Raw genomic sequence first — 22,334 nt, forward strand, 5'->3', positions numbered from 1 at the left:
GAAACATAGAAAGATATTCACTGTCGATCATCTGGGTTATGTGGTCTTTCAAAACTTTAATGTTGTCGGTTTTTCCACTATGTTTCCTTATCCAGGTATCAACAGCTCTTAAAATATGATTTGTACAAAAGTTACGATGAATCTTTGGAAATGGTTTTTGCAGAGGTCCTGCAAAACCCCTTTCTCTGTCAGTAACAAATGGAACGGATATAATCCGGTGCCCATTTTAAACTGTTGAAAAGTTTGCATAAGAAATCACAATGGCAGGCTTTGAATTTTCTCTCATGCAGAAGAAAAGCAACAGGAAATATTGGGTTACTGATTAAAGTAATATTTCTCATTACCAACGTTGGAAATAAACTGAGATATCGGGTTATATCCAATTATGTGAGATAAATCATTTGTTTTTTTAACTAAAAATGTTGTATTTCAGTCTATAGTATTCAATGAGGTGAGATAAATTAATTTAAGCCTCCGAATAGAGGTGGATATTTCAATATGCTGATTTAGACATGTGTTAAGCTGGACCAACCTAAACTTATTCTGCATAGCCCTGCATAATACATAATTGAATTGGTAAGATTTCTTTAAGGATGTGATTAACCCCACCATTATTTTACAATGCTTTGCAAAAACCAACCAGGTCGATTCCCATCTTTATTCAATTATGATTTCCTACCAACCCATTCAGTGCATCCCCACAAATTATATATTGTGTTTTTAGAGGACAAGTATTATTATTATAAACATTTTATACATAAACCATTTAATATAGAAAATAAATTCTTGGAAAAATGCAATTTTTTCAGTTTCTTCTAAATATGCATTGCCGATGCAAAGTAAAAAAAAAATATGTAACTTTATTTAGGTTTGGAGGGAGGAGAGAGATTTACTACAAGACCCGCAGCTCTCATCAGTGGGGCCGAGTATCACAGGAAAACCGCGCGTGCCCCGTTAAAAAGAGTGCAGGTTATGCATGTGCACATTTTATTTTTATTTCTACCCGTCTGCACTCAGTATCAGGTGTCACAAACACCGCCTCTAACCATACGTTGCTAAGGCAAGCGCTCGTCTCCTGCGTCCATCTTATACTCACAATCAGTTTAAAATCTGATTGAATGAGCAATACAACCTCCACAACCGACCTGTTCATTTAAAATGACTAGCACACTACGACCATTTAACACCAAGCAACACAGAGCGGTTTGACCCATATCACTCCCCTTCCTTTTTGTCGCAGCGTGGTGACGTCGGCGAGCGTCATCTCCCTGGTAGCGGAAAATGGCGGAGGCTTTACCGGAACCCGGGCGGTATTTCTGTCACAACTGTTCAGCCGAGATTAGCCCCCGACTCCCGGTAAGATATAGGAATATTTTCGAGGTAGACGGCGAATTTTGTATATTGAAAGGAAAAGGGGTAGCCTCGTTGTCCTGAGTGCATGACTCGTATAAGACTATGTCTGGTTTCGTGCCCCGGTGTTTGGCACAGGATACACCGATCGTAAAACCGGGAGTATTTATGCCACCCGCGGAAAGAATGACACGTCTCATATGAGATTGCCGCCAGGATATGGCAAAATGCTTGTGTTTCATTCACAGGCAGTAAAACTGGCTGTCCTAGAGGTTTCTACTTGCATACGTGGTCATTCGAGATTGTCCCACATTGTCCTAAAGAACAATTATGCCATTGACTCATTCGGTAGTGTAATGTTTAAATTGTGCTTTAATGAAGGTGAACTCTATACGTAACGTACGAGTGTTAAACAGTAGAGACAGAACAGCACTGATGTGTGATTCATATTTCTGTTTTAACATCCCTCCCCAACACACACACACACACACACACTGACACTGACACTGAAGGTTTTGCTTGTACCACATTGTTACAACTATTTTTAACAATTTTAGCTGGTAGTCCATCCTTTCTGGAGGTATTTCTGTAACGAGGACTGCAGATGTGTTTGTGAACCACAGTGGATTTCATTTAATTTAAATTGAGTTAAGGAAACATAATACAAGTCCTTTTCTCAGTTAACTAATTTGCTTTTTCTAGAGCTGAGGTCTTCTTACATAATGTTGGACTGTACATCTAAAGCAGGCATGTCCAAACTTTTTTCGAAGAGTGCCAGATTTGATTAAGTGAACGTGTGCGAGGGCCGACCATTTTGCCTGACATTCTTTGAACCATTGAAATTAAATGGAAATTTAATTGGGCAACTTATTTGTGGGGCCTTATCAGTCCGGAACGCGGGCCGCAATTGGCCCACGGGCTGGACTTTGGACATGCCTGATCTAAAGGTTGTATCAAAAGAAAGCCCTATCTGTCCTTGGAAAGAATGTGTAACCCTTTACTGAGTATAGTATAAATGAAAAAGGGTGTCACACCTCATGTTTCCTCTAAGCTGTGCAGGCGCACACACATTGTGCAACTAGTGCAAAAGGAAACTTATGCACTTACAAAGGGTTACTAATATATTTCTCACCTCACTGGCCTCGGCCTCTGAGTCTGCCGTGCTGTACTCCTCTGTGCATCTGGCAGCGACTGGCTGATGGGCAGAGGAAGACTGCGCCGCAGACTGCCGGACTGGGGTTGGGGAGGTAAGGGGTGAAAATTGTTTGTATGAACATGAAGGGGAGGTAAGGGAAGGGTATGGAGATGATGGGGAAATAAAATAATGATGGGGGTGGTGATGGTAGGGATGGATGTTTTGGTGGTTGAGGGACTTTGAATTATGATGTGGGGTGTGATGGTCAGGTGCAGCTCTACATTTAGACATATGTGCTTTAACACCCTACACATGCATTCACACGATCACTCTAACACCTTGCACATAATGTACATTCGTACTTACATCATACTTATACATACAGAACCACTCTAACACCAGACACATTTACATACACACACACCACTCTAACGCCTTGTACATAAATATATATGGTCCAAACGTTCTTATTTAATGGAACAACAAACTGAACAAAGTAGTTCAAACTTCAAATTACAGAATAAAATCTCAGCTAAAGACGCAAACCTCATTGATTTGCATTTATAATTGTATTATATTAAAACATAGCAATATGGTCTTATTAACCTGCATGTATTCCAACAGGATCATTCATCTGGATTAATCCGCCACATATAAGTAAACAGCAGCCTTAATTTATGCCCGACTGGAACTGCCAACGACATTCCCTAATGTCAAATGTCTGCATGCAAAGAGGAGCAAGTGTGTTACCAACACGCCTCGTTCTCGTTGATGTATTGAGATACAATAAAGTAAAAATATTTATCTTTACTCAGAAATACATAAAATCAGTTCAGCATGAAGAAAGTATATTTCACCCTTTTCGCCACCAGTCTTAGTCATGGTGCAGGTTTACATTTGTAACAATAAAAATTTGCGCAAAAACGTAAGATTTACGAGCATGCCAACTACTAAAAGCTAGGAAACTTTGAGCATAGCTAAAAAATATGAAAAAACCCTTAGACATGTAATACCCTCAGTAAAGTGAGATTTAAGCACGCCTGCAATTTGCTTAAGGCTGCAGTCTCTAAGCAACTTTGTCAACACATGCACATTATACTAGTAGTTTTTTCCAGTAAGCCTTTAGGTAAAATCTTAAAGGCATGTTTCACATATACTACATAAAATGGATGCGCGAGTTGTGTTTTTTTTTTTACTCTGCTATTCGCTATCATTTTATGTAATATGGTAGTAGGGTAGTGTTGCTGCAGTGGCAAATAATTCATCCTTGTGTGTTTAGCGGTCAGGTTATGCCATCTCGTGTATTTAATGTTTAGGTAGACATGGATTGGTGGGTTTCTTCAGAAAGTGTTTTTACAGTAAATATTAGTGTTAAAAACATTTTTGATTCAGTTTTCTGCTGCTTTGTGACGGACAGGTTTATGAAGAAATTCTTTTGAATGAAATATACCATAGCATACCATACAGATGGTATCACTATAAATAGAAACTTAACACATTTCTGTTTGCCTTCAGAAGTGCCTCTTAAATGTGCCAGAGCTAGACCCCCCACACACATACACACACTTTGGGGTTTGTTCGTTAAGAGTTGTGGTTTTAACTGACTCGTTTAACTAATTGTAACAAGGGGCCGCACTATTCTTCTGGCTCTGCATAATTCAATGTGTAGGGATGAAGTCTTGCTGAGCAATCCAATGCTATTTTAATGTATATGATAGCTGTGTGATCCATTTACATTTTTGTGATGGCCTATCAATGCAATCATTGTCAGACCATGGAGGAGAAGGGCAGCTACAAATTCTACCTCGGGTATTTTATTTTTCAAGTATATTTATTTTTTTAAAGACTGTTAGAGGTTGGCTCTTCATGATGTATAGTGAGGACACTGACGCATAACTCTCCTTTTAATGAATAAAACCCAGTACCACTTAGGGGTTCAAGATATACACTCACTGGCCACTTTTATTAGGTACACCTTGCTAGTACTGGGTTGGACCCCTTTTGTCCTCAGAACTGCCTTTATTCTTCCTGGCATACTTTATACAAGGTGCTGGAAACATTCCTCAGAGACTTTGGTGCATATGGACATGATTGCTTGTTGGCTGCACATTCCATTCCACCACATCCCAAAGGTGCTCTATTGGATTGAGATCTGGTGACTGTGGAGGCCATTGGAGTACGGTGAACTCATTGTCATGTTCATGAAACCAGTCTGAGATAATGTGAGCTTTGTGACATGATGTTGAAAGTAGCCATCAGAAGATGGGTACACTGTATTCAAAAAGGGATGGACATGGTCAGCAACAATACTCATGTAAGCTGTCACATTTAAACGATGCTCAATTGGTAATAAGGGGCCCAAAGTGTGCCAAGAAAATGACCACCACCATCCTGAACCGTTGATACAAGACAGGATGGATCCATGCTTTCATGTTGTTTACGCCAAAGTCTGACCCTGCCATCTAAATGTCGCAACTGGAATCAAGACTCATCAGACCAGGAAATGTTCTTCCAGTCTTCTATTGTCCAATTTTGGTGAGCCTGTGCGAATTGTAGCCTCGGTTTCCTGTTCTTAGCTGATAGGGGTGGCACCCGGTGTGGTCTTTTGCTGCTGTAGCCCATCTGCTTCAAGGTTTGATGTATTGTGCTTTCAGAGATGGTATTCTGCATACCTTGGTTGTAACAAGTGGTTATTTGAGTTACTGTTGCCTTTCTGTCATCTCGAGCCCATTCTCCTCTGATCTCTGACCTCAACAAGACATTTTCGTCCACACAACTGCCGCTTCTCTTTTTCGGACCGTTCTCTGTAAACCTTAGAGATGATTGTGCGTGAGAATCCCAGGAGATCAGCAGTTTCTGAAATACTCAGACCAGTCCTTCTGGCACCAACAACCACGCCACGTTCAAAGTCAATTAAATCCCCTTTCTTCCCTGTTCTGATGCTCGGTTTGAACTTCAGCAAGTTGTCTTGACCACGTCTACATGCCTGAATGCATTGAGTTGCTGCCATGTGATTGGCTGATTAGCTATTTGTGTTAACAAGCAATTGAACAGGTGTACCTGATAAAATGGCCAGTAAAAGTATATACTAGTAAAATGTGACAAAGCTTCCTGAGAGTTGTGTGTTTCTAATTAATATTGCTCCAGCAGCTTTTGCAGTTCCGTCTAATGGGGGCTTAACATATTAGCGATTATGTAAATGTTATAAAGTTCCAAAACAGCAAAACAACTGTGCTCCTTTAAATGAAGACAGAAGGTCAGGTCATGCTTGGTATTGTTTTTGTAGTATAAAATATAGTATTTCTCTCAGGGGCCTATAAATGTTTATTTGATAATGTGTTAAATGCATAAAATAGCCTTGGTCCTTAAAGGGTTAAACCACACTACTCATTTTATGTGCCGTTAAATGTAATTTGAGAATTTCTGAGGATTTCACAGCATCTCTTTTATGTTTGGTGTTGGGCACCTGACCCACCTTTGTCCTCTATGCATTAATGGGGTTTCTAGAAATTGTCCATTATTTCTGTCAATGGCAGCGTTCAGCTGATTTGGCCTCCTTTGCTCCCTCTTTAAATATCTGGCAATAATGTGTATACAGTTTTACCAATATACTCAATTATTCCAATCATGCTATCACAAATTTGGCCCCTTACTCTAAATGTATTTGAGCAGAAGGCATTTTCCCCGTTTTTGAGGCACAATTGGAAATTTCTTCAATGGGGACTTTTTGCCTTTCTGGATCCAGAGCAAGGTTGGACTTGTCGTTTTTTTTCAGGTTAAATTACTATGTTACTATGTAAAAATATGTTATGAACAGAGCAATCACTGTTTAGTGAACTATTAGACATTTACGTGCTATAGATCTGCGCAAGACCACGAAAATAGTTACATTTGGAAGAACTGAGTAGTTTTTGTTCCAAATGGAATAATGATTCCATTCATCCTTCCTTGCAAGTGTTCTAATTTTGTTTTTGGTAATGTTCTCTGTAGGAGTATACGTGCCCTAGATGTGAGTCAGGCTTTATAGAAGAACTTCCTGAAACAAGGTACGTGTCTTTGTAAAGTCCATCAGGTAATGCTTGATCAGAAATATAACTAAAATAGTTTGTCTTAAAAGGCTATTTCAGGAGAAATGTTTGGTGATTGTAAAGTAATTGTATTGGAGAATAGCCTGAAGTGACCACTTTCATCTTTGGGTGTTCACCAGCTCACAGTGATTGATGCTAATGAGAAGTTGCCACATCATCACCAACCACTCAGCAGCATTCTTCCTATCTAGAGCAGATGTCTTGCATTGTTTGTACACACCAGCATCTTTCGGTGGGAAGTGGAGGTGCTGCAGATTGGATCAGACTTTAGAAGACCATTGCACTACATAAATGTTTTGTTCTTCCTTTATATCCCCCCCTTCCCTTTGTAATATTGCTTGTATTCCTTTAGCTTAGATATCATTCAATACATTTCATGTGTGTTTCCTGTAGGAACACAGAGAACAATAGTGGATCTTCTAGCACAGAGCAAAACAGACATCCGTTTGAGGTAAGGTTGTGAAACTGAGGGATCAGACTAATTGCTTTCTTTAATCCGCGAGCTTTCTGATGTCTGATTTTCACATTACATTCCTCCCTTAAAGGGCCTAGAAGGTCTGGACCCTACCCAGTTCACCTTACACCCAGGCTATGGCCAAGTCACCTTTGGAATTTTCAATGAAGGCCTGGACTTCCCCATTTTTGGCACCAGTGGTCCAAGTGAGGAGACTCGTGAAGGGGAGAGCAGAAGAGAGCAACAATCTCGACAGAGATATGGTGCCAGGCAGCCACGGGCCAGACTGAGCACAAGACGGACTGCAGGAAGGCATGAAGGTGTGCCCACGCTAGAAGGGTAAGTTGAAGTGATATAGACGTGTTGTGCTTCTTTCACTCACAATTGTCAGTGACTTCTGTTCTGTTATCTGCTGGGGTTTTGTGATTTACATGGCATGATCTCGATAATTGCAAATCTAGCTTTTACATGTCATTTTCAGCTGCTCAGTCAGGTAGTTCACTTTCATGAACAGTCTTGGCATATGTTGCATTTTGAAATATTAGCAGATAGCAACTTGGAATTTTGTGAAAATGTCTGTTTTTAATATGCAACAGGCTAGTTTGTAAACAGAAATGTACATGTGCAGGTTACTGGAGTTAGCCATCCTTTTAACCCCTTAAGGACAATGGGCGGTCCCTAAACCCATTGCAAACAATGCATTTTGAGCCCGTACATGTACGGGCTTTGTCATTAAGGGGTTAAATATTGTATAGTAACTTAAATACTAGATGGTGATATGTAATGTTTAGTCAGCTGCTCTTTTGCAATGCGGTATTCTTGGCTATTTTGTGCTATCAAAATAATGGGACTTTTTTCATCTTCTGCATTTGAAAACCTGTAGCACAGCCATTGACATGACTTATTTATAGTTCTTTCTAGTTACATATGTGCTTTCCTTCTTTCCAGGATCATTCAGCAGCTGGTGAATGGAATAATTGCCCCCACAGCTATGCCAAATTTGGGACTAGGACCATGGTATGATTTTGCAGTTTATCAATTCTGCATTATTGTCAATAGAGCCACGTGTCTTCACCATACAAGAATAACTTCATATCATGCGCGTAGTGCAAAATGCATGTGCTTTAAACTGGAATGTTCTATGTTTGAACAAATAGCGTATCCAGGCATTCTGTAATGTGTGTTCACTTCACATAATACAGATTGAAGGCTAGTCACACTTTATTGTATAGTAAATTATACTGCAAGAGTGTGTTAAGTTGCTTGCTGAATGTTTGAGTAGCTGAAACAAATACTAAATCGAGAGTTAGCATCTCTTTACCTGTGGCTAAGATTTAATTTTCTTTCTATGTAGGGGTGTGCTTCATTCCAATCCAATGGATTATGCTTGGGGAGCAAACGGCCTGGATACAATAATCACCCAGGTATGTGATCCTTCTCGTAAAATCACACACAATACAGTCACTGGGCTGATAGTTTGGCCTCCATGTCTTCTAACTATCTGGTGCCATAATATTTGTAGACATGAACCCTGTAAATAACCTTTACTGAAATTGGATTGTCTCATCTAACAACCTGTAGTGGCCTGCCATCTTGTGTTTCAGCATCATTGGCAGTTCCCCTACTGGTCACCTCTCTATCGGTGGGCTAAATTTAATAAAGTGAATGTGAGCAACTTGCAGAAGCTTTTAATGAGGCTTGCCAGGATCTCAGGCTGATAATGGACCTTGGTGAATTTCCCATCCAAGCAGTGGCATGTTGGTTGTTCATAGTTAACACAATCGGTGTTTTCATCTCGCTGCAAATTCCATTTTAGTCAGCCCAACTTTTATATACATAATTTCCTAATTGCTCTCTACCGCGTTCTTTTTTTTTTCCCCAGCCCCCAACCCCACTTAACTTTGGTCTCTCCCCACCAGTTACTTAACCAGTTTGAAAACACGGGTCCCCCTCCTGCTGACAATGAGAAAATCCAGGCTCTCCCCACTGTTCAGATAACACAGGAGCATGTGGGTAAGTGAGGTTTTATTTGGCACTGCATAAAGTGTTTTTTCTTTAAATCACTAAGGGAAGTACTTTACCCCTTAAATGTCTTTGTTTTGGTCTTTTTTTATGCGGAATATATATATAAACGCATCTAAGGTTTTATATGGAAAGAAAAACTCTTTGGACAGTTAAGCTAATTAAGTGTTTAAAAATAAAAAAAATATAACAGTTTTGAAAGCTTTACGTAGCTTTATTGTGACGCAGTATAGTGGGAGCGGATGCATATTTAGGCTTAGGTGTGGGACATTCCAGCAGACGCTTGGCACTATGCATAGTGATCAATTTGGAACTCTGTAGTACTCTAGCACTCAGCAGTCGCGCTCTGTGAGTGTTCATGGTCTACCACTTTGTGGCTGAGCTGTTGTTACTCTTAGATACTTCTGCTTTGCAGTTTTAGCACTTACTGTGGACCAGGGCTGATCTAGCAAGGCAGAAGTTTCACAAACTGGCCTTGTGGCAAAGATGGCATACTAAAGTCCTTAAGCTCTTCAGTACAATCCATCCTACTGCCAATGGTTGTCTATGGAGATGACATGGTTTTTTTGCATGATTTTATATACTGTTAGTGGGTGTGACCTAAACTCAATTAAGTACATGCCTTTAGTACAATTGGTTAAAATTTTACTTTTTTTCTTCTATTAAACGTAGCAATGTGAACCTACATAACGTAAATATGTATAATATTTGTGGTTTCACCAACAATTGTCCCCAAACCACTCGAATGCCTGGTTCCTTATAGAGGTTAAAATGTACAGCTATTTTTTTACATTGTTTAAAATATGTCTGGTGAAATCTAGACATAGTACCTCACATGCCTCTATGTTCTCTCACCAAGTGCAGAGCATTTTATGTCCTGAACTCTTCCACATTCAAATATTTCACAGCTGGATTGGTGCTAAAAAGAGACCTGTAGTTAGGTGGAGTGCAGCGTTGAGCTGTCTTGACAGCCAGCGGTGAAAAGTTGTGTGCTTAATACGAGAAGCAGTACGTGCCCATCTGTTGATTTAAATAATATCTGCTGAAAAGTATGTAGTCGTGCTATTAAATACCAATGTTTTTATTATCTGTGGTAATTATGGTAGGTGTATTGGTCTAGAACATTCTAGAACATTTGCTCCTCCCATGGGCCTATTAAAAGCAGTTATTACTAAAAGAAGTTACAGAACTGATTAATTAAAGTAACCCATATACAATTTACATGCATTTTTATTGAGTATTTAAATATTATGTGCCATATTCCACTCTACTACTAGGTCCTTGCCACCTCTGGTAATATAGTAGATCGCATATAGTGAGTTCCAGGTCAAATGTGAAAACACTTCCATCTTATGTAGGCAATAGTTATGGTAACTTTTAGATATCTACATTACTACCGGTTCTCCGTTTTTCTTTGTTTGTAGGTTCTGGTCTAGAGTGTCCTGTTTGTAAAGAGGATTACACAGTAGGTGAAAATGTGCGTCAGCTTCCATGCAATCACTTATTTCACAACGACTGCATCATCCCTTGGTTGGAACAGGTCAGTAAGATGCCAACGCATTATTCTTAATATAACTGACCATTTTTTTGTCTTTTTAGTTTAGTTTGTTTTATGCTACAAAACTATAAACTATGATCATTGTAGGCTACTTCCTGGTTTATTCTGTACAGCATTCCCACTGATTTTTCTGGTGTTAACGTGACCAATATGGAACGACAGATGACATACCGTGCTGTAACAAAGTGCATTAAGAAAAAGGAATCTTATACGTTGGTAAAATGTAGCTGTTATTTCTATGTAATTGTTGACAGCAGAGATAAATATGGAATATGTTAACACAATCGATATTCTCTGCAGTGCCATTGAATGCTATAACCCTATAATAGATCCGTAGAGTGTGTATAACAGCTCAAAAAGAAAGTCACCTTTTATATGTTATTGCATCTAGGATATTCAAATTACCTTTCCCTGCCTGAAAAGTCCATAGGTTCTATTAACTGTATTTCATAGCACCTGTCCTTCCAGCATAAATCTGTGAATGGTGTAATCTCACCCACAATAACATTTTGCAACCAACATCAAAAAGCAGAATGCTGTATGGACAACATGGTATAGATAGATCGTCTTATATGTGCCTTGTTTCTGCAGTCCAATGTTGTAATCAACAACTGTAGAACTATATCGCCTATAGTTCTCCTTTTAGGCTGACCAGCCGGGTGAGCTCAAAATCATTGGAGATTAGGTCTGGCGGGCTGAGAGAGCCAACCTTTGGCTAGCTTTTTTTTTATATGGGACATTTAGAAGTAAAGGCTATTGAATGAGTTATAGTATACAAAACCTTTCTATTCAAATGTTAGCGTCTTGCAGTGTCGGTTCTCACATTGCAAGAAGGATCAACCTACTAGAGACTCTGAATTACTATGATCAAGAAATTTAAGTTTTTATTTATAGGGCCATCACACAGATGTTTCTGTTACATCAATGTCAATTCATGTTGCTCTGCTCAACAGTGGAAGAAAAGTTGAAAAATATTTTAAATAAAAAGAAAAGGATAGTACAACCTCAAAATATCTTGTACCCTTTCCAGTAGAAATATCAAATTTACAAAAGCAGCTTTTGCTCCACACCAACCCAATAGTACTGAACTGGCTTAGGCAAACACATTTTTTTAGTCTTGTTGTGACCTGCTACAAACTCCTCATGTCTTCTTCTCTGCAGCATGATACATGTCCTGTGTGTCGGAAAAGCCTGAGTGGCCAGAATACAGCAACAAACCCTCCTGGACTGTCAGACATGAATTTCTCCTTATCTTCAGCCTCTTCTTCTTCCTCCTCCTCCCCTATTGATGAAAATAACTCTGCCAATAACTCATGAGCCTAAAGTTGTGGTGGGGAGCAGCTGCCGAGTTTATACTGGTCATTTACCTCTTACCTTCAGAGCAGACGTGAAGCCCTGCATGTGGGTCCTCCTGTAGGACACGTTGCAGCCTCTGGTTGTCTCCTGCCCAATGGGTAGCAGCTGGGAACCAAATGTATTTGTGACATTCATGCCACCCAAAAAATATGAGGACATCAATATGAGAAGAGACTTTGTGGGTGTGAAGCTATTAATATATATATATTTTGTTTTTTTTTAAGAAAAAATGGGTGGCACAGTTTTAAAAAAAAAAATGGAAGTGTGGTGACTCCTTTTTTTTATTTTTAATGCGTTGACATTTTTAATCTTTAAATTAAACATCTATGGTTGATTTGCTCGTGATGCGAGCAGCTACTGCATATTGCTTGTCTTGTGAACCTTTTTTTTTTTTTTGGGTCACACGGGTTGGTGTGGTTCTGCAGTTGGAATCTATAACTGTCCCTATACCACTGAAGTAACAACTACACTAGACTTATGTTGCATGGCCCATAAGAAAAATGTGAACCACTTGTCATATAACATGTCCCTGTGCTATAAAACCTTCTTTTTATTATTGCTTTAGCACATTTCACCCACCATCACTTCTAGGAGCTTTATTTATGAAATGCAAAATTTTCTAGTCGACATGTTCCCCCCCCCCTCGTGCCATTAGTGTCTTATTTTACCTCCACAGTGGAACAATCCGGGGAATGTTTTGATGGTAAAAGTGAGATAAGCAGGGGATTTTAGACATTAAATGTGCATGAACTCATAAAATGCATCAGAAAGGTAAAATAAGAGAGAAGGGTTTTATGCTTGCATAAGCATTATCCCCTCATGATGTGAGTTCTCTAGTACCAAGTGAAAAAAAGTATATGGTTATATCAAGTAACAAAGAAAAGCGGCAAGATGGTTGTGTCCTCTTCTACGGAATCACACAGACAAGGGTATGAAATGTGTTGATGGTTGAGTATAACGAGTCCGTCTCCCCCTTCTTGCCTGGCCTTTGAGACTGATTGCCAGATACATTGAATGTTTATGGTAATGCCATTTTACTGAAGCATAGGTATTGTATCCATTCTCCTCAATACGCTCTTGGAATTGGCAGTTTGGACCATAGTCCTTCTGTGGAGACAATAAAGAAAAAAAAAACAACAAACAGGGTTACTGTAAAAGAAGAAACCTAATGTGTTAAACGACATTGACGTTCTGAGTGTCTGTCTATTCTGAGTGAATTGACGAACTACTACTTTTGCTGCTTGTTTAATTCCTTTCCAGACGCTTCTGCCAAATCTTGTCAACGCTTGAGGATTTTAACACTTAATGAATCTGTTATCATATACTCCCGCTGCAAAACCTCTACATCCTCTTCTAACAGCGGCTCTGCTCGCTGCAGCAAATATATTGGTCCCCCACGTCTTTCTTTCCTGGAACCACAAGTCTTTTAGGTTATTGTAAACGTCAGAGATCAGACCACCCACCGTTGAACGTTTGTTTCGCAGTCCTGCTTGTTTTGTAAGTTTAATTGTAGGGGATGGTATGGTAGGCTATTGTGTCTCAGACCTTTCTATAAGTAGGTCCCATACAAAGCAAGGCTTTGCTATGAGAAACAGTCTTTTCATTTTCTTGCAACTTATAGGGATGCAATGCATGGGTGAGAGTTCTGTTTGCTCGTCCCTTATCATTTATACCTGTTTTAGCATAATGGATATTATGGGAGAAGGGGTTCTTTGAAAAAAAAATCTCTAGTCTGTAGGACTATTTCATTGGTTCTGGTGGAAAGACCACATTTAGTAATTGCAGACCATAATCACTTTTTTTTAATTAATCACACCCATTTTCCCCTACCTCTGCTTCTGAGTATTCTAAAACACTAAATACAGACTCCAAGGTGATATATACGTACCGCACCATATACTTTTCCTTGCTTGTCCATGGCTAAATACAGCCCACTGTCAGCAGCATATATTGCAACTATCCCCACACTCACTGAATAGATTTGGAATATACCTAGAAGTACAAAGGGAGTTGTGAGCAGACATCCATATATTTTGCGTAACTTTGGGGGATTAGCCATTTTCACAAGCGTTATTGAAACACAGATGTATGTACCACTACATATTACTGGGTTACTAAATTTGTAGTAAACAGACTTTAGAGATGGGAAATGTCTAAACACTGAGCTTTGAGCGGCTTTTTACAATGTTTTTATTTTTACTTTTTTTTTTTTGTTTTTTTGTGTTACGCATTTACCTATGGTCGGTGAACTTGTTGCATTTGTCCTTCTTTTCTCTGCTATCTTTTGGCATACTTGAGCAGAATCCTGCACCTCCAAAATTATTATGAAACAGGAAGTGCTTTTACAGCATTATTTAAGGCACTATTTAGAATGCTTTTTATATAGGAGACAAATGCAGTTGCCTGAAGTTTTACTAGCTTAGTGTGTTAGTGTAGCTGGTGGAAATATGTAGGCATAACGAGCGGGTCTTGCAGCCTTTCCTTTCTCAGAGCTGTCATTTCAGTTTAAAGTATTGGAAGGGGAGAGCGAAGATGCATACCAGATCCCTTTGATATGTGTTGCCAAGCAACAGATCCTAAACCGCTCAGAAGAAATTGTTACAAAAGGCAAAGGGGGAAAAAAACCTTTAAAGTGGAACTCATTCTACAAATGAGTATTAAATATGGGGAAGATTATAAATACATAACAAAGATACATTTGCACATACAGATACAACAAGAGTTAACTAACCTGATTGTAGGAAAATGCGGTAAAGATAGGCTGTAAACTCACAATGTTCCAAGCAAGATGGTGATGGTTTATAAGAGCCCTGCTCATGAACTTACATACTGCCAGAGAGTGCGGTACTTTTGCCTTTTTTTGATATGCAGTGTACATCCAATATAATAATGAAGAGTTAACATACACTAGATACTAGTTTGCTTTGGATATCATATTTAAGTGTACAACCAGAATTTCTTATGACAAAAGATAATTTGACTAATCAACAAGAGGACCTTAGAAAGCTCACCAATTGATTTATGCATTAAACGGGAGCTGCACGGCACATCTTGTAGGAGGAGCTCACTTGGTTTGGCCCTGCATTCAGTCCACATTCACCACCAATGGGTGTGTAAAATAAAGCGCATTGGCAGTAAAAAATGTCATAGGATGCCACCTTTGCTATAAGTTAGTTTTTAGCACTGTGCATCAAGAGCTTCATGAAAAGGGTTTTCATGGCTGAGATGCTGCACACAAGCAGTAAAGAACACCACCACTGGCCTCGGGAGAAGTGGAAACATGGAAACACAAATCTCTGTAGTGATGAATCATGCTCCACTAACTGGAAGCCTAATGGACAAATCTGATAAATAGAAGAACGATACATACTGAAATGCATGGTGCTTAGTGTACGGTTTGACGGAGGAATGATAATGGTCTGTACTGTTTTTTGTGGTTTGGTCTGGGCCCTTTGTTCCAGTGATGGGTAATGCTAACGCAGCATACAAAGTGGTTTTTAGACAATTTTATGCTTTTTAGACAGTTTTGAGGCACCTTTTTGGTGAAGGGCCTTTCCTTTTTTGACATGACTGCCCCAAGCGCAAAGCAATGTCCATAAAGATATGGTTTGACAAGTTTGGTATGGCTGAGCTCAAGTGGCCTGCACAGAGCCCTGATCTTAACCCCATTGAACACGCTTGGGATTAATTTGAATGCTGATTGCGAGGCAAGCTACCTTGTCAAACACCTGTGCCTGACCTCACAAATGCTACTGGGGCTAAATGGGCACATTTGCAAGGTGAATTTTTACTGTGCACCAATAAACTTTAACCAGTGATTTTCAGTCTGTTCCCGTTGAGTATATGCTGTCCTTATACACTAGATGGCACATGTACACTCCAAATTTTGCTCACTAAAGGTAAGTGGTTTTAATTAAAAATAATACCTTACCATAAGGTGACCAGTTTTTTTAAAAAATGAAATGGCAAATGGTAAAAAAAAAAAATTTTATAAGCATATTTTCTTCAAACTATATATGCAGTGTATTTGACACATGTTTATGAAGTAATTGTATGATATATGTTATTTCTCACATTTTGTCCATGAGGTAAAAAAAATATTTCTTAGAATTTTTTGGGCAGGTTGAGAGCATCATGGGCCTGGTGCTGAAGATTTTGGTGGTCTTTTTAGGGAAATAAATAAGTAGACAGAATCTTAACTCCTCGGCATCCATGTGTTCTGGATAAAGATTACATCAGAGCGGTCACAGAACGTCCTGGGGTGGGTGTTCGGTGTTGCTGAATGCCTCGCTATCGAGGCATCGTTGATGCCCCGGGGAGGGAACAGAAATGGCCCCTTGAGCTGATCTTGGTGTTGCTGAATGCCTCGACATCGAGGCATTACAGCAACACCTTTAAGCGAAGAAAGTAATCGTAGATTGGTCATTGGTCTTGCATAATTGAAAGTACTCCATGAATATGCATTTTTCAAACGCAAATTATAGAAATGTAAAGGGATCTCTCGTTTGTCATAAGTGTATATGATGGTTGGAGTGTCTGCCATTGTGTTTTATATGCCCTTAGTTTCACAGATGACTAGGCGTGTGTCACATTGCAAAACAATGATATTTTGCCAAATGTACTCACTGTCGGAGCAGAACCTCCGTGTTCCCTTCACATGGCCTGATTGATCAATGGTCAGAAAGTAGTGGGTAGCAGAATAGAAACGTCTCCATCTGACATCTCCTTCCAGGTGTTTGTAGTTGTAAACAGGCTGGCTCTGCTGTCCAGTAGGACAAAACAATGAAGTAGTGAGGAACAGCAAGGCACATGGGGTTGGCCAGAGAGAGGGGGTAGCGAGCAAGGACCACATTTCATCCTATGCCTTGTGGGCAGAAAAAAACTTTCATAAGTCCAACATTGCCACCTTGTAATTACCAATGTATCCACCCTTATTACAGTTATGTTCCATTTTGTTTTTCAATTGCCCTAGGAGACCCACATTTCCTAGACACACATGTGAAACATTTATGAACTTCTTTCTAAAGAATGAGCTACTAGTACAATATACAATATATTTCCCATTGCCCATCAGACATAGAGAAACTATATAAATTACAAACGTTTGACTTACATTGTCAATGTTCATCACACAATAACCAGCGTTGTTTGCTGTTCATGCTTCAGTTCTCCTGCTCAAATCAAGATCTATGTTGTTTAGGCTGTATTCCATTCCTTCCTATCCCATCATATCTTCACCTTGATTTCCTTCTCACATCCTATTTCTTGGATCACACAGGCAGGTATAAATCTTAATGTGAATCACTCAAGGGATAAACAACTCATCCTGATATGCTACATTCCTGCCATCTTGCGCAGGGTGTCAAGAGACAGAAGACATGTTTATACTATGAGTTGTCTGTTGCACAGGAAATTAGAGTGTAATTACAGGTGTGAGCTGGAAAAAATTCCTGGAACTATTTGCAAAGCCTTTATACCACAACTAGTTTATTTGCAGGCGTGATACTCCCCCAGTTGCTACTTTTTTTCACAGCGGTTTACTCTTTGATTTTGCAGCTACTTGGTACTATAATACTGAATCTTCCAAAAGTTAATCTTGCACTATTCCTAAAATATTAGATGTCTAATGGCAACTGAATTTGTGGGAAATGATCAATGATTAGATTTTTTTTATCGTATTTTGCATTTTTCACCTTTGGTTTTGTCCTATCTGCTTATATAAAGTTACCAACAAGAACAAAAATAGCTTAGTAATGATCGTTGCAATTTCTTTTTTTATATATGCACACAGGTGAAATGAATACCACCGATAATCTTGTTATCACTGCACCTGTCAGTGGGTGGAATATATTAGGCAGCAAGTGAACATTTCGTCCTCAAAGTTGATGTGTTAGAAGCAGAAAAAATGGGCAAGCGAAAAGGATCTGAGTGACTTTGACAAGAGCCAAATTATGATGGCTAGATGATTGGGTCAGAGCATCTGTAAAACTGCAGCTTTTGTGGTCCCAGTCTGCAACGGTCAGAACCTATTAAAAGTGGTCCAAGGAAGCGAACGCGGTGAACCGGTGACAGGGTCGACGGCGGCCAAGGCTCATTGATGCACTTAGGGGGGAGGGGGCAATCCAACATACGAGCTACTGTAGCTCAAATCGCAAAAAAAGGTAATGCTGGTTCTGATAGAAAGGTGTCAGAACACACAGTGCATCGCAGTTTGTTGCGTACGGGGCTACATGGCCGCAGACCAGTCAGTGTGGCCATGCTGACCCCTTTCCACTTCCGAATGAGCCTACAAAAGAACTGGACCACAGAGCAATGAAAGAAGGTGGCCTGGTCTGATGAATCACGTTTTCTTTTACATCACATGGATGGCCAGGTGTGTGTGTGTCACTTACCTGGAGAACACATGGCATCAGGATGTACTATGTGAAGGAGGCAAGCCAGCAGAGGCAATGAGGCAATGTGCTGCTTTGGGCAATGTTTCAAATTTATAAAATGCTACATATACACTATATATATATATATATATATATATACCGTATTTGCTCGATTATAAGACGACCCCCCAAAATCTGAATATTAATTTAGGAAAAAAAGAAAAAGTCTGATTATAAGACGACCCTATAGGAAAAAAGTTTTACTAGTAAATAATAATTCATGTCTATTTTTTGTTTTTGTTTTTAATTTCCTTTTATTTACCAACCTGCCCCCCGTTATGCACATCTGCCGCCAGTTATGCACATCTGCCCCCAGGCATGCCTTATACCCTCCTATATGCCACTCTGCCCCATGTTATGCCTTTTAACCCCCTATATGCCACTCTGGCATATAGGGGGTTAAAAGGCATATCATGGGACAGAGTGGCATATAGGGGGACACTTACATACCCAGACACTAATAGACCCACTGAGGCACTTACCTACCCACTGAGACACTTCCCACCCAGACACTTCCCTACCCACCCTGACACTAATATACTCAGGCACTTCACTCACCGTGATGCATCAGCAGGAGCTTGCTGCAGCTCCCACAGGATTTCCGCATGACGCTGTGTGACCCCGCTAGGCCCCGAAAATTAAAGAGGTCTACCGGATCTGCTTTGGGACGGCACAGTGCCGCCGGGTCCCGGTCCTGCAGCAATCTCCCCAACCGGCTCTGCTTCCCCGCAGTGGGCAGGCTATCCCGGGAGCAGGAAGGTACGTGTGTATGCAACCTCGGCTGCTGCCGGCACTTTCGCCGCCGCTCGGTGATAGACGCCGGCAGCAGCTGAGGTTACCGCACAGGAGGATCCAGGTCCCCTGCAGCGATGCGGGGGATCTGGATCTTAGTCTAATAGTCAGACCTCATTTGAGGTCTGATTAGAAGACGACTCCGATTACAAGACGAGGGGTATTTTTCAGAGCATTTGCTCTGAAAAAAACCTTGTGTTATAATCGAGCAAATACGGTATATATATATATATATAGTGTATATGTAACGTTAGACATACATAATATATACTTATCTCTTTGAAGGAAAGACTTTGATTGAAATGTGATTTCAAAATAACAGCTGAACTGGCAGTTATTTTTCATTCTTTAATATTAGACCCTGCTGCCGATATATATTATACCCTGCTGCCAATATATATAAATATTGGCCCCTGCTCCCAATATATACCGTATTTGCTCGATTATAAGACGACCCTGATTATAAGACGACCCCCCAAAATCTGAATATTAACTTAGGAAAAAAAGAAAAAGCCTGAATATAAGACGACCCCAAAGGAAAAAAAAGGGAAAACTATTTTTTTTAATAAAAGCTATGATTGAGAAAAAGATTTTTTTTGTTTTTATTTCTTGTATTTTCCAACCTGTCCCCCAGTTACGCACATCTGCCCCCAGGCTTGCCACTCCAATATGGCACTGTGGCCCATGATATGCCTTTTAACCCTCTATATGCCACTGTGCCCCATGGTATGCCTTTTGACCCCCTATGTGCCACTCTGCCTCCAGAAATGCCTTATACCCCTATATCCCATTCTGGCATTTAGGGGGTTAAAATGCATATTATGGGGCAGAGTGGTATATAGGGAGGTATAAGGCATTTCAGGAGGCAGAGTGGCATTAAGGGAGTTAAAAGGCATTGTATAGAGCACTCTGCCTCCAGAAATGCCTTATACCCCTATATGCCACTCTGCCATTTAGGGGGTTAAAAGGCATATTATGGGGCAGAGTGGCATATAGGGAGGTATAAGGCATTTCAGGAGGCAGAGTGCTCTATTAAACGCCACTCCAGAAATGCCCTATGCCCACATTTAACACACACACACCCTATACCCCCATTTAACTAACACACACACACACACACACACACACACACACTCTCTCTCTCACCCCCCGCTCTCACCCCCCGCTCTCCCCCCCTTCCCCCGCTCTCCCCCCTTCCCCCGTTCTCCCCCCTTCCCCCGCTCTCCCCCCCCTTCCCCCGCTCTCCCCCCCCTTCCCCCGCTCTCCCCCCTTCCCCCGCTCTCCCCGCTCTCTTACCGGTGCTTCCAGCCGGGGCAGCGGGTTGACTTCGCCTTCTGCTGCAGCCGGAAGGAGGTGTGGCTAGCAGCGGGGGTTTGTATGCGTCCGTCGCGTATACTTTCCCCGGCTGTCAGAGATCAGAGTTCCCCGCACCGGTGCGGCACCGGTGCGGTGAACTCTAATCTCTGACAGTCGGGGAAGGTCTATGCGACGGACGCAGACAACCCCCGCTGCTAGCCACACCTCCTTCCGGCTGCAGCGGACGTTGTCTACGCGGATCGCGTAGACGTCAACCCGCTGCCCCGGCAACACAGCAGGAAGCACCGGTAAGTGTGTGTATGATGGGGGGGGGTCGGGTGAGACAGGAGGATCCAGGTCCCCTGCAGCGGTGCGGGGGATCTGGATCTTAGTCTCCTAATCAGACCTCTATTTGAGGTCTGATTAGAAGACGACCCCGATTAGAAGACGAGGGGTATTTTTCAGAGCATTTGCTCTGAAAAAAACCTCGTCTTATAATCGAGCAAATACGGTATATCTTTCTATATATATATATATCATATCTATATATATATATATATATATCATATATATATATATATATATATATATCATATATATATATATATATATATATATATATATATATATATATATTTAATTAGACCCTTGAGCCAATATATTTTATAGTGAAAAAATTGGACCCTACCCAAGCATTTTCTTGGGCCCCGCTCAACGCTCCCTAGCATGCAATTACTCCCTCCGTTACCACACCAATAAAATTATATATTTGCCACACTGACTGCAGATCAGGGGAAGACTGTGAGAGTCTTCCCTCCTTCTGAGTGCACCGTGACATTGAGAGGTCCTCTCCCCAAGTAATCATCCCTAGAGTCCCTTTGTCCCCTCATTCACTAAACCACACCCTTTATTTACTCCCTGTAGTTCAGGTATAGATCAAATAAACAACACATGGAAACAGCACATCACACAAGCCGAGCATTGTAGGTATAGATAAACTGGAAATCACATGTAAACTCAGCATTGAAGGTATAGATCCAATAAACAACACACGGAAACAGCACTCCAGGTATTGATCAACTGAATAAGATCAAATCCTGTATTTGCAGGTAAACATAAATAATGTATGGAAACATAGCATAACAGATATGGATCTACAGAATAACACAAAAACCCAGCTTGGCAGCTATAGATCAATTGGAATTCACATAAAAACTCAGCATTAGATCCCAGGTTACACACCCCAAAGCCAGCCCTGGCATCCACACTGCCCACATAGAACCCGACCAGAACCTGACCAGCACCCAAATTACATACACGTGTCATCTTTGTCCCCAAACAGCCCAGTTTGTCCCATAAACACCCTGCCTGCACCATCCTCATCCCCAATGCTTAAACACCCTGCTTATACTTATATTGCCTTATTCCTGAGCACTTATTCCTGAGCACCCGCTCGGCGTCTCTCTCTCCTCTGGCTGCGCAAAAAAAAAAGGTGTTTCATTTGGGGGGGCACAGCATGATGTAGGGGGGGCATGGCCCCCTCTGCCCCCCCTGCTGACGACACTGTTCATATGGATGATACTACCCCATACCTAAGCATTGTTGCAGACCATGTAACCCTTTCATGGACACGGTATTCTCTGATGGCATTGGCCTCTTTCAGCAGGATAATGCACCCTGCCACAAAGAAAAAATAGTTTAAGAATGGCTTGAGGAACACAACAATGAGTCCCAAGTGTTAACTTGACCTCCAAATTCCCCAGATCTCAATCCAATCGAGCATCTGTGGGATGTACCGGACAAAAAAGTCCAATCTATGGAGGCCCCACCTCGCGACTTACAGAACTTA

At 40.7% G+C, this 22,334-nt stretch overlaps 2 protein-coding genes across 2 annotated transcripts; one reads left to right on the top strand and one right to left on the bottom strand.

Moving 5' to 3' along the window:
• The first annotated feature begins 1,249 nt into the window (after positions 1–1,249).
• RNF126 (ring finger protein 126) lies at positions 1,250–12,522 on the top strand. Its single transcript, XM_053465262.1, has 9 exons — positions 1,250–1,356; positions 6,476–6,531; positions 6,967–7,024; positions 7,119–7,366; positions 7,976–8,044; positions 8,382–8,451; positions 8,947–9,040; positions 10,474–10,589; positions 11,769–12,522. The coding sequence occupies exons 1-9, from the start codon at positions 1,282–1,284 to the stop codon at positions 11,922–11,924; spliced, it is 942 nt and encodes a 313-aa protein (XP_053321237.1). The 5' UTR covers positions 1,250–1,281; the 3' UTR covers positions 11,925–12,522.
• Positions 12,523–12,803: 281 nt separating this feature from the next.
• On the bottom strand, positions 12,804–17,091 carry FGF22 (fibroblast growth factor 22). The gene is made up of 4 exons (XM_053468542.1): positions 17,077–17,091; positions 16,590–16,725; positions 13,852–13,955; positions 12,804–13,070 (listed from the first exon to the last, which is right to left on the bottom strand). The coding sequence occupies exons 1-4, from the start codon at positions 17,089–17,091 to the stop codon at positions 12,879–12,881; spliced, it is 447 nt and encodes a 148-aa protein (XP_053324517.1). The 3' UTR covers positions 12,804–12,878.
• Positions 17,092–22,334: the final 5,243 nt, after the last annotated feature.

This window comes from Spea bombifrons, chromosome 1 (assembly GCF_027358695.1).
Source record: "Spea bombifrons isolate aSpeBom1 chromosome 1, aSpeBom1.2.pri, whole genome shotgun sequence".
Classification (NCBI taxonomy): domain Eukaryota; kingdom Metazoa; phylum Chordata; class Amphibia; order Anura; family Pelobatidae; genus Spea; species Spea bombifrons.

What these genes read in the sequence shown, in the direction of transcription:
- FGF22 (XM_053468542.1), bottom strand. An exon ending in ACGGAGGTTCTGCTCCGACA is followed by an intron (nt 13,956 to 16,589) that starts GTGAGTACATTT and finishes TTGTACTTCTAG; the next exon opens with GTATATTCCAAATCTATTCA. An exon ending in AAGGAAAAGTATATGGTGCG is followed by an intron (nt 13,071 to 13,851) that starts GTACGTATATAT and finishes TTGTCTCCACAG; the next exon opens with AAGGACTATGGTCCAAACTG.
- RNF126 (XM_053465262.1), top strand. Translation starts at nt 1,282, where the DNA reads ATGGCGGAGGCTTTACCGGAACCCGGGCGGTATTTCTGTCACAACTGT. An exon ending in AGATTAGCCCCCGACTCCCG is followed by an intron (nt 1,357 to 6,475) that starts GTAAGATATAGG and finishes TGTTCTCTGTAG; the next exon opens with GAGTATACGTGCCCTAGATG. An exon ending in GATAACACAGGAGCATGTGG is followed by an intron (nt 9,041 to 10,473) that starts GTAAGTGAGGTT and finishes CTTTGTTTGTAG; the next exon opens with GTTCTGGTCTAGAGTGTCCT.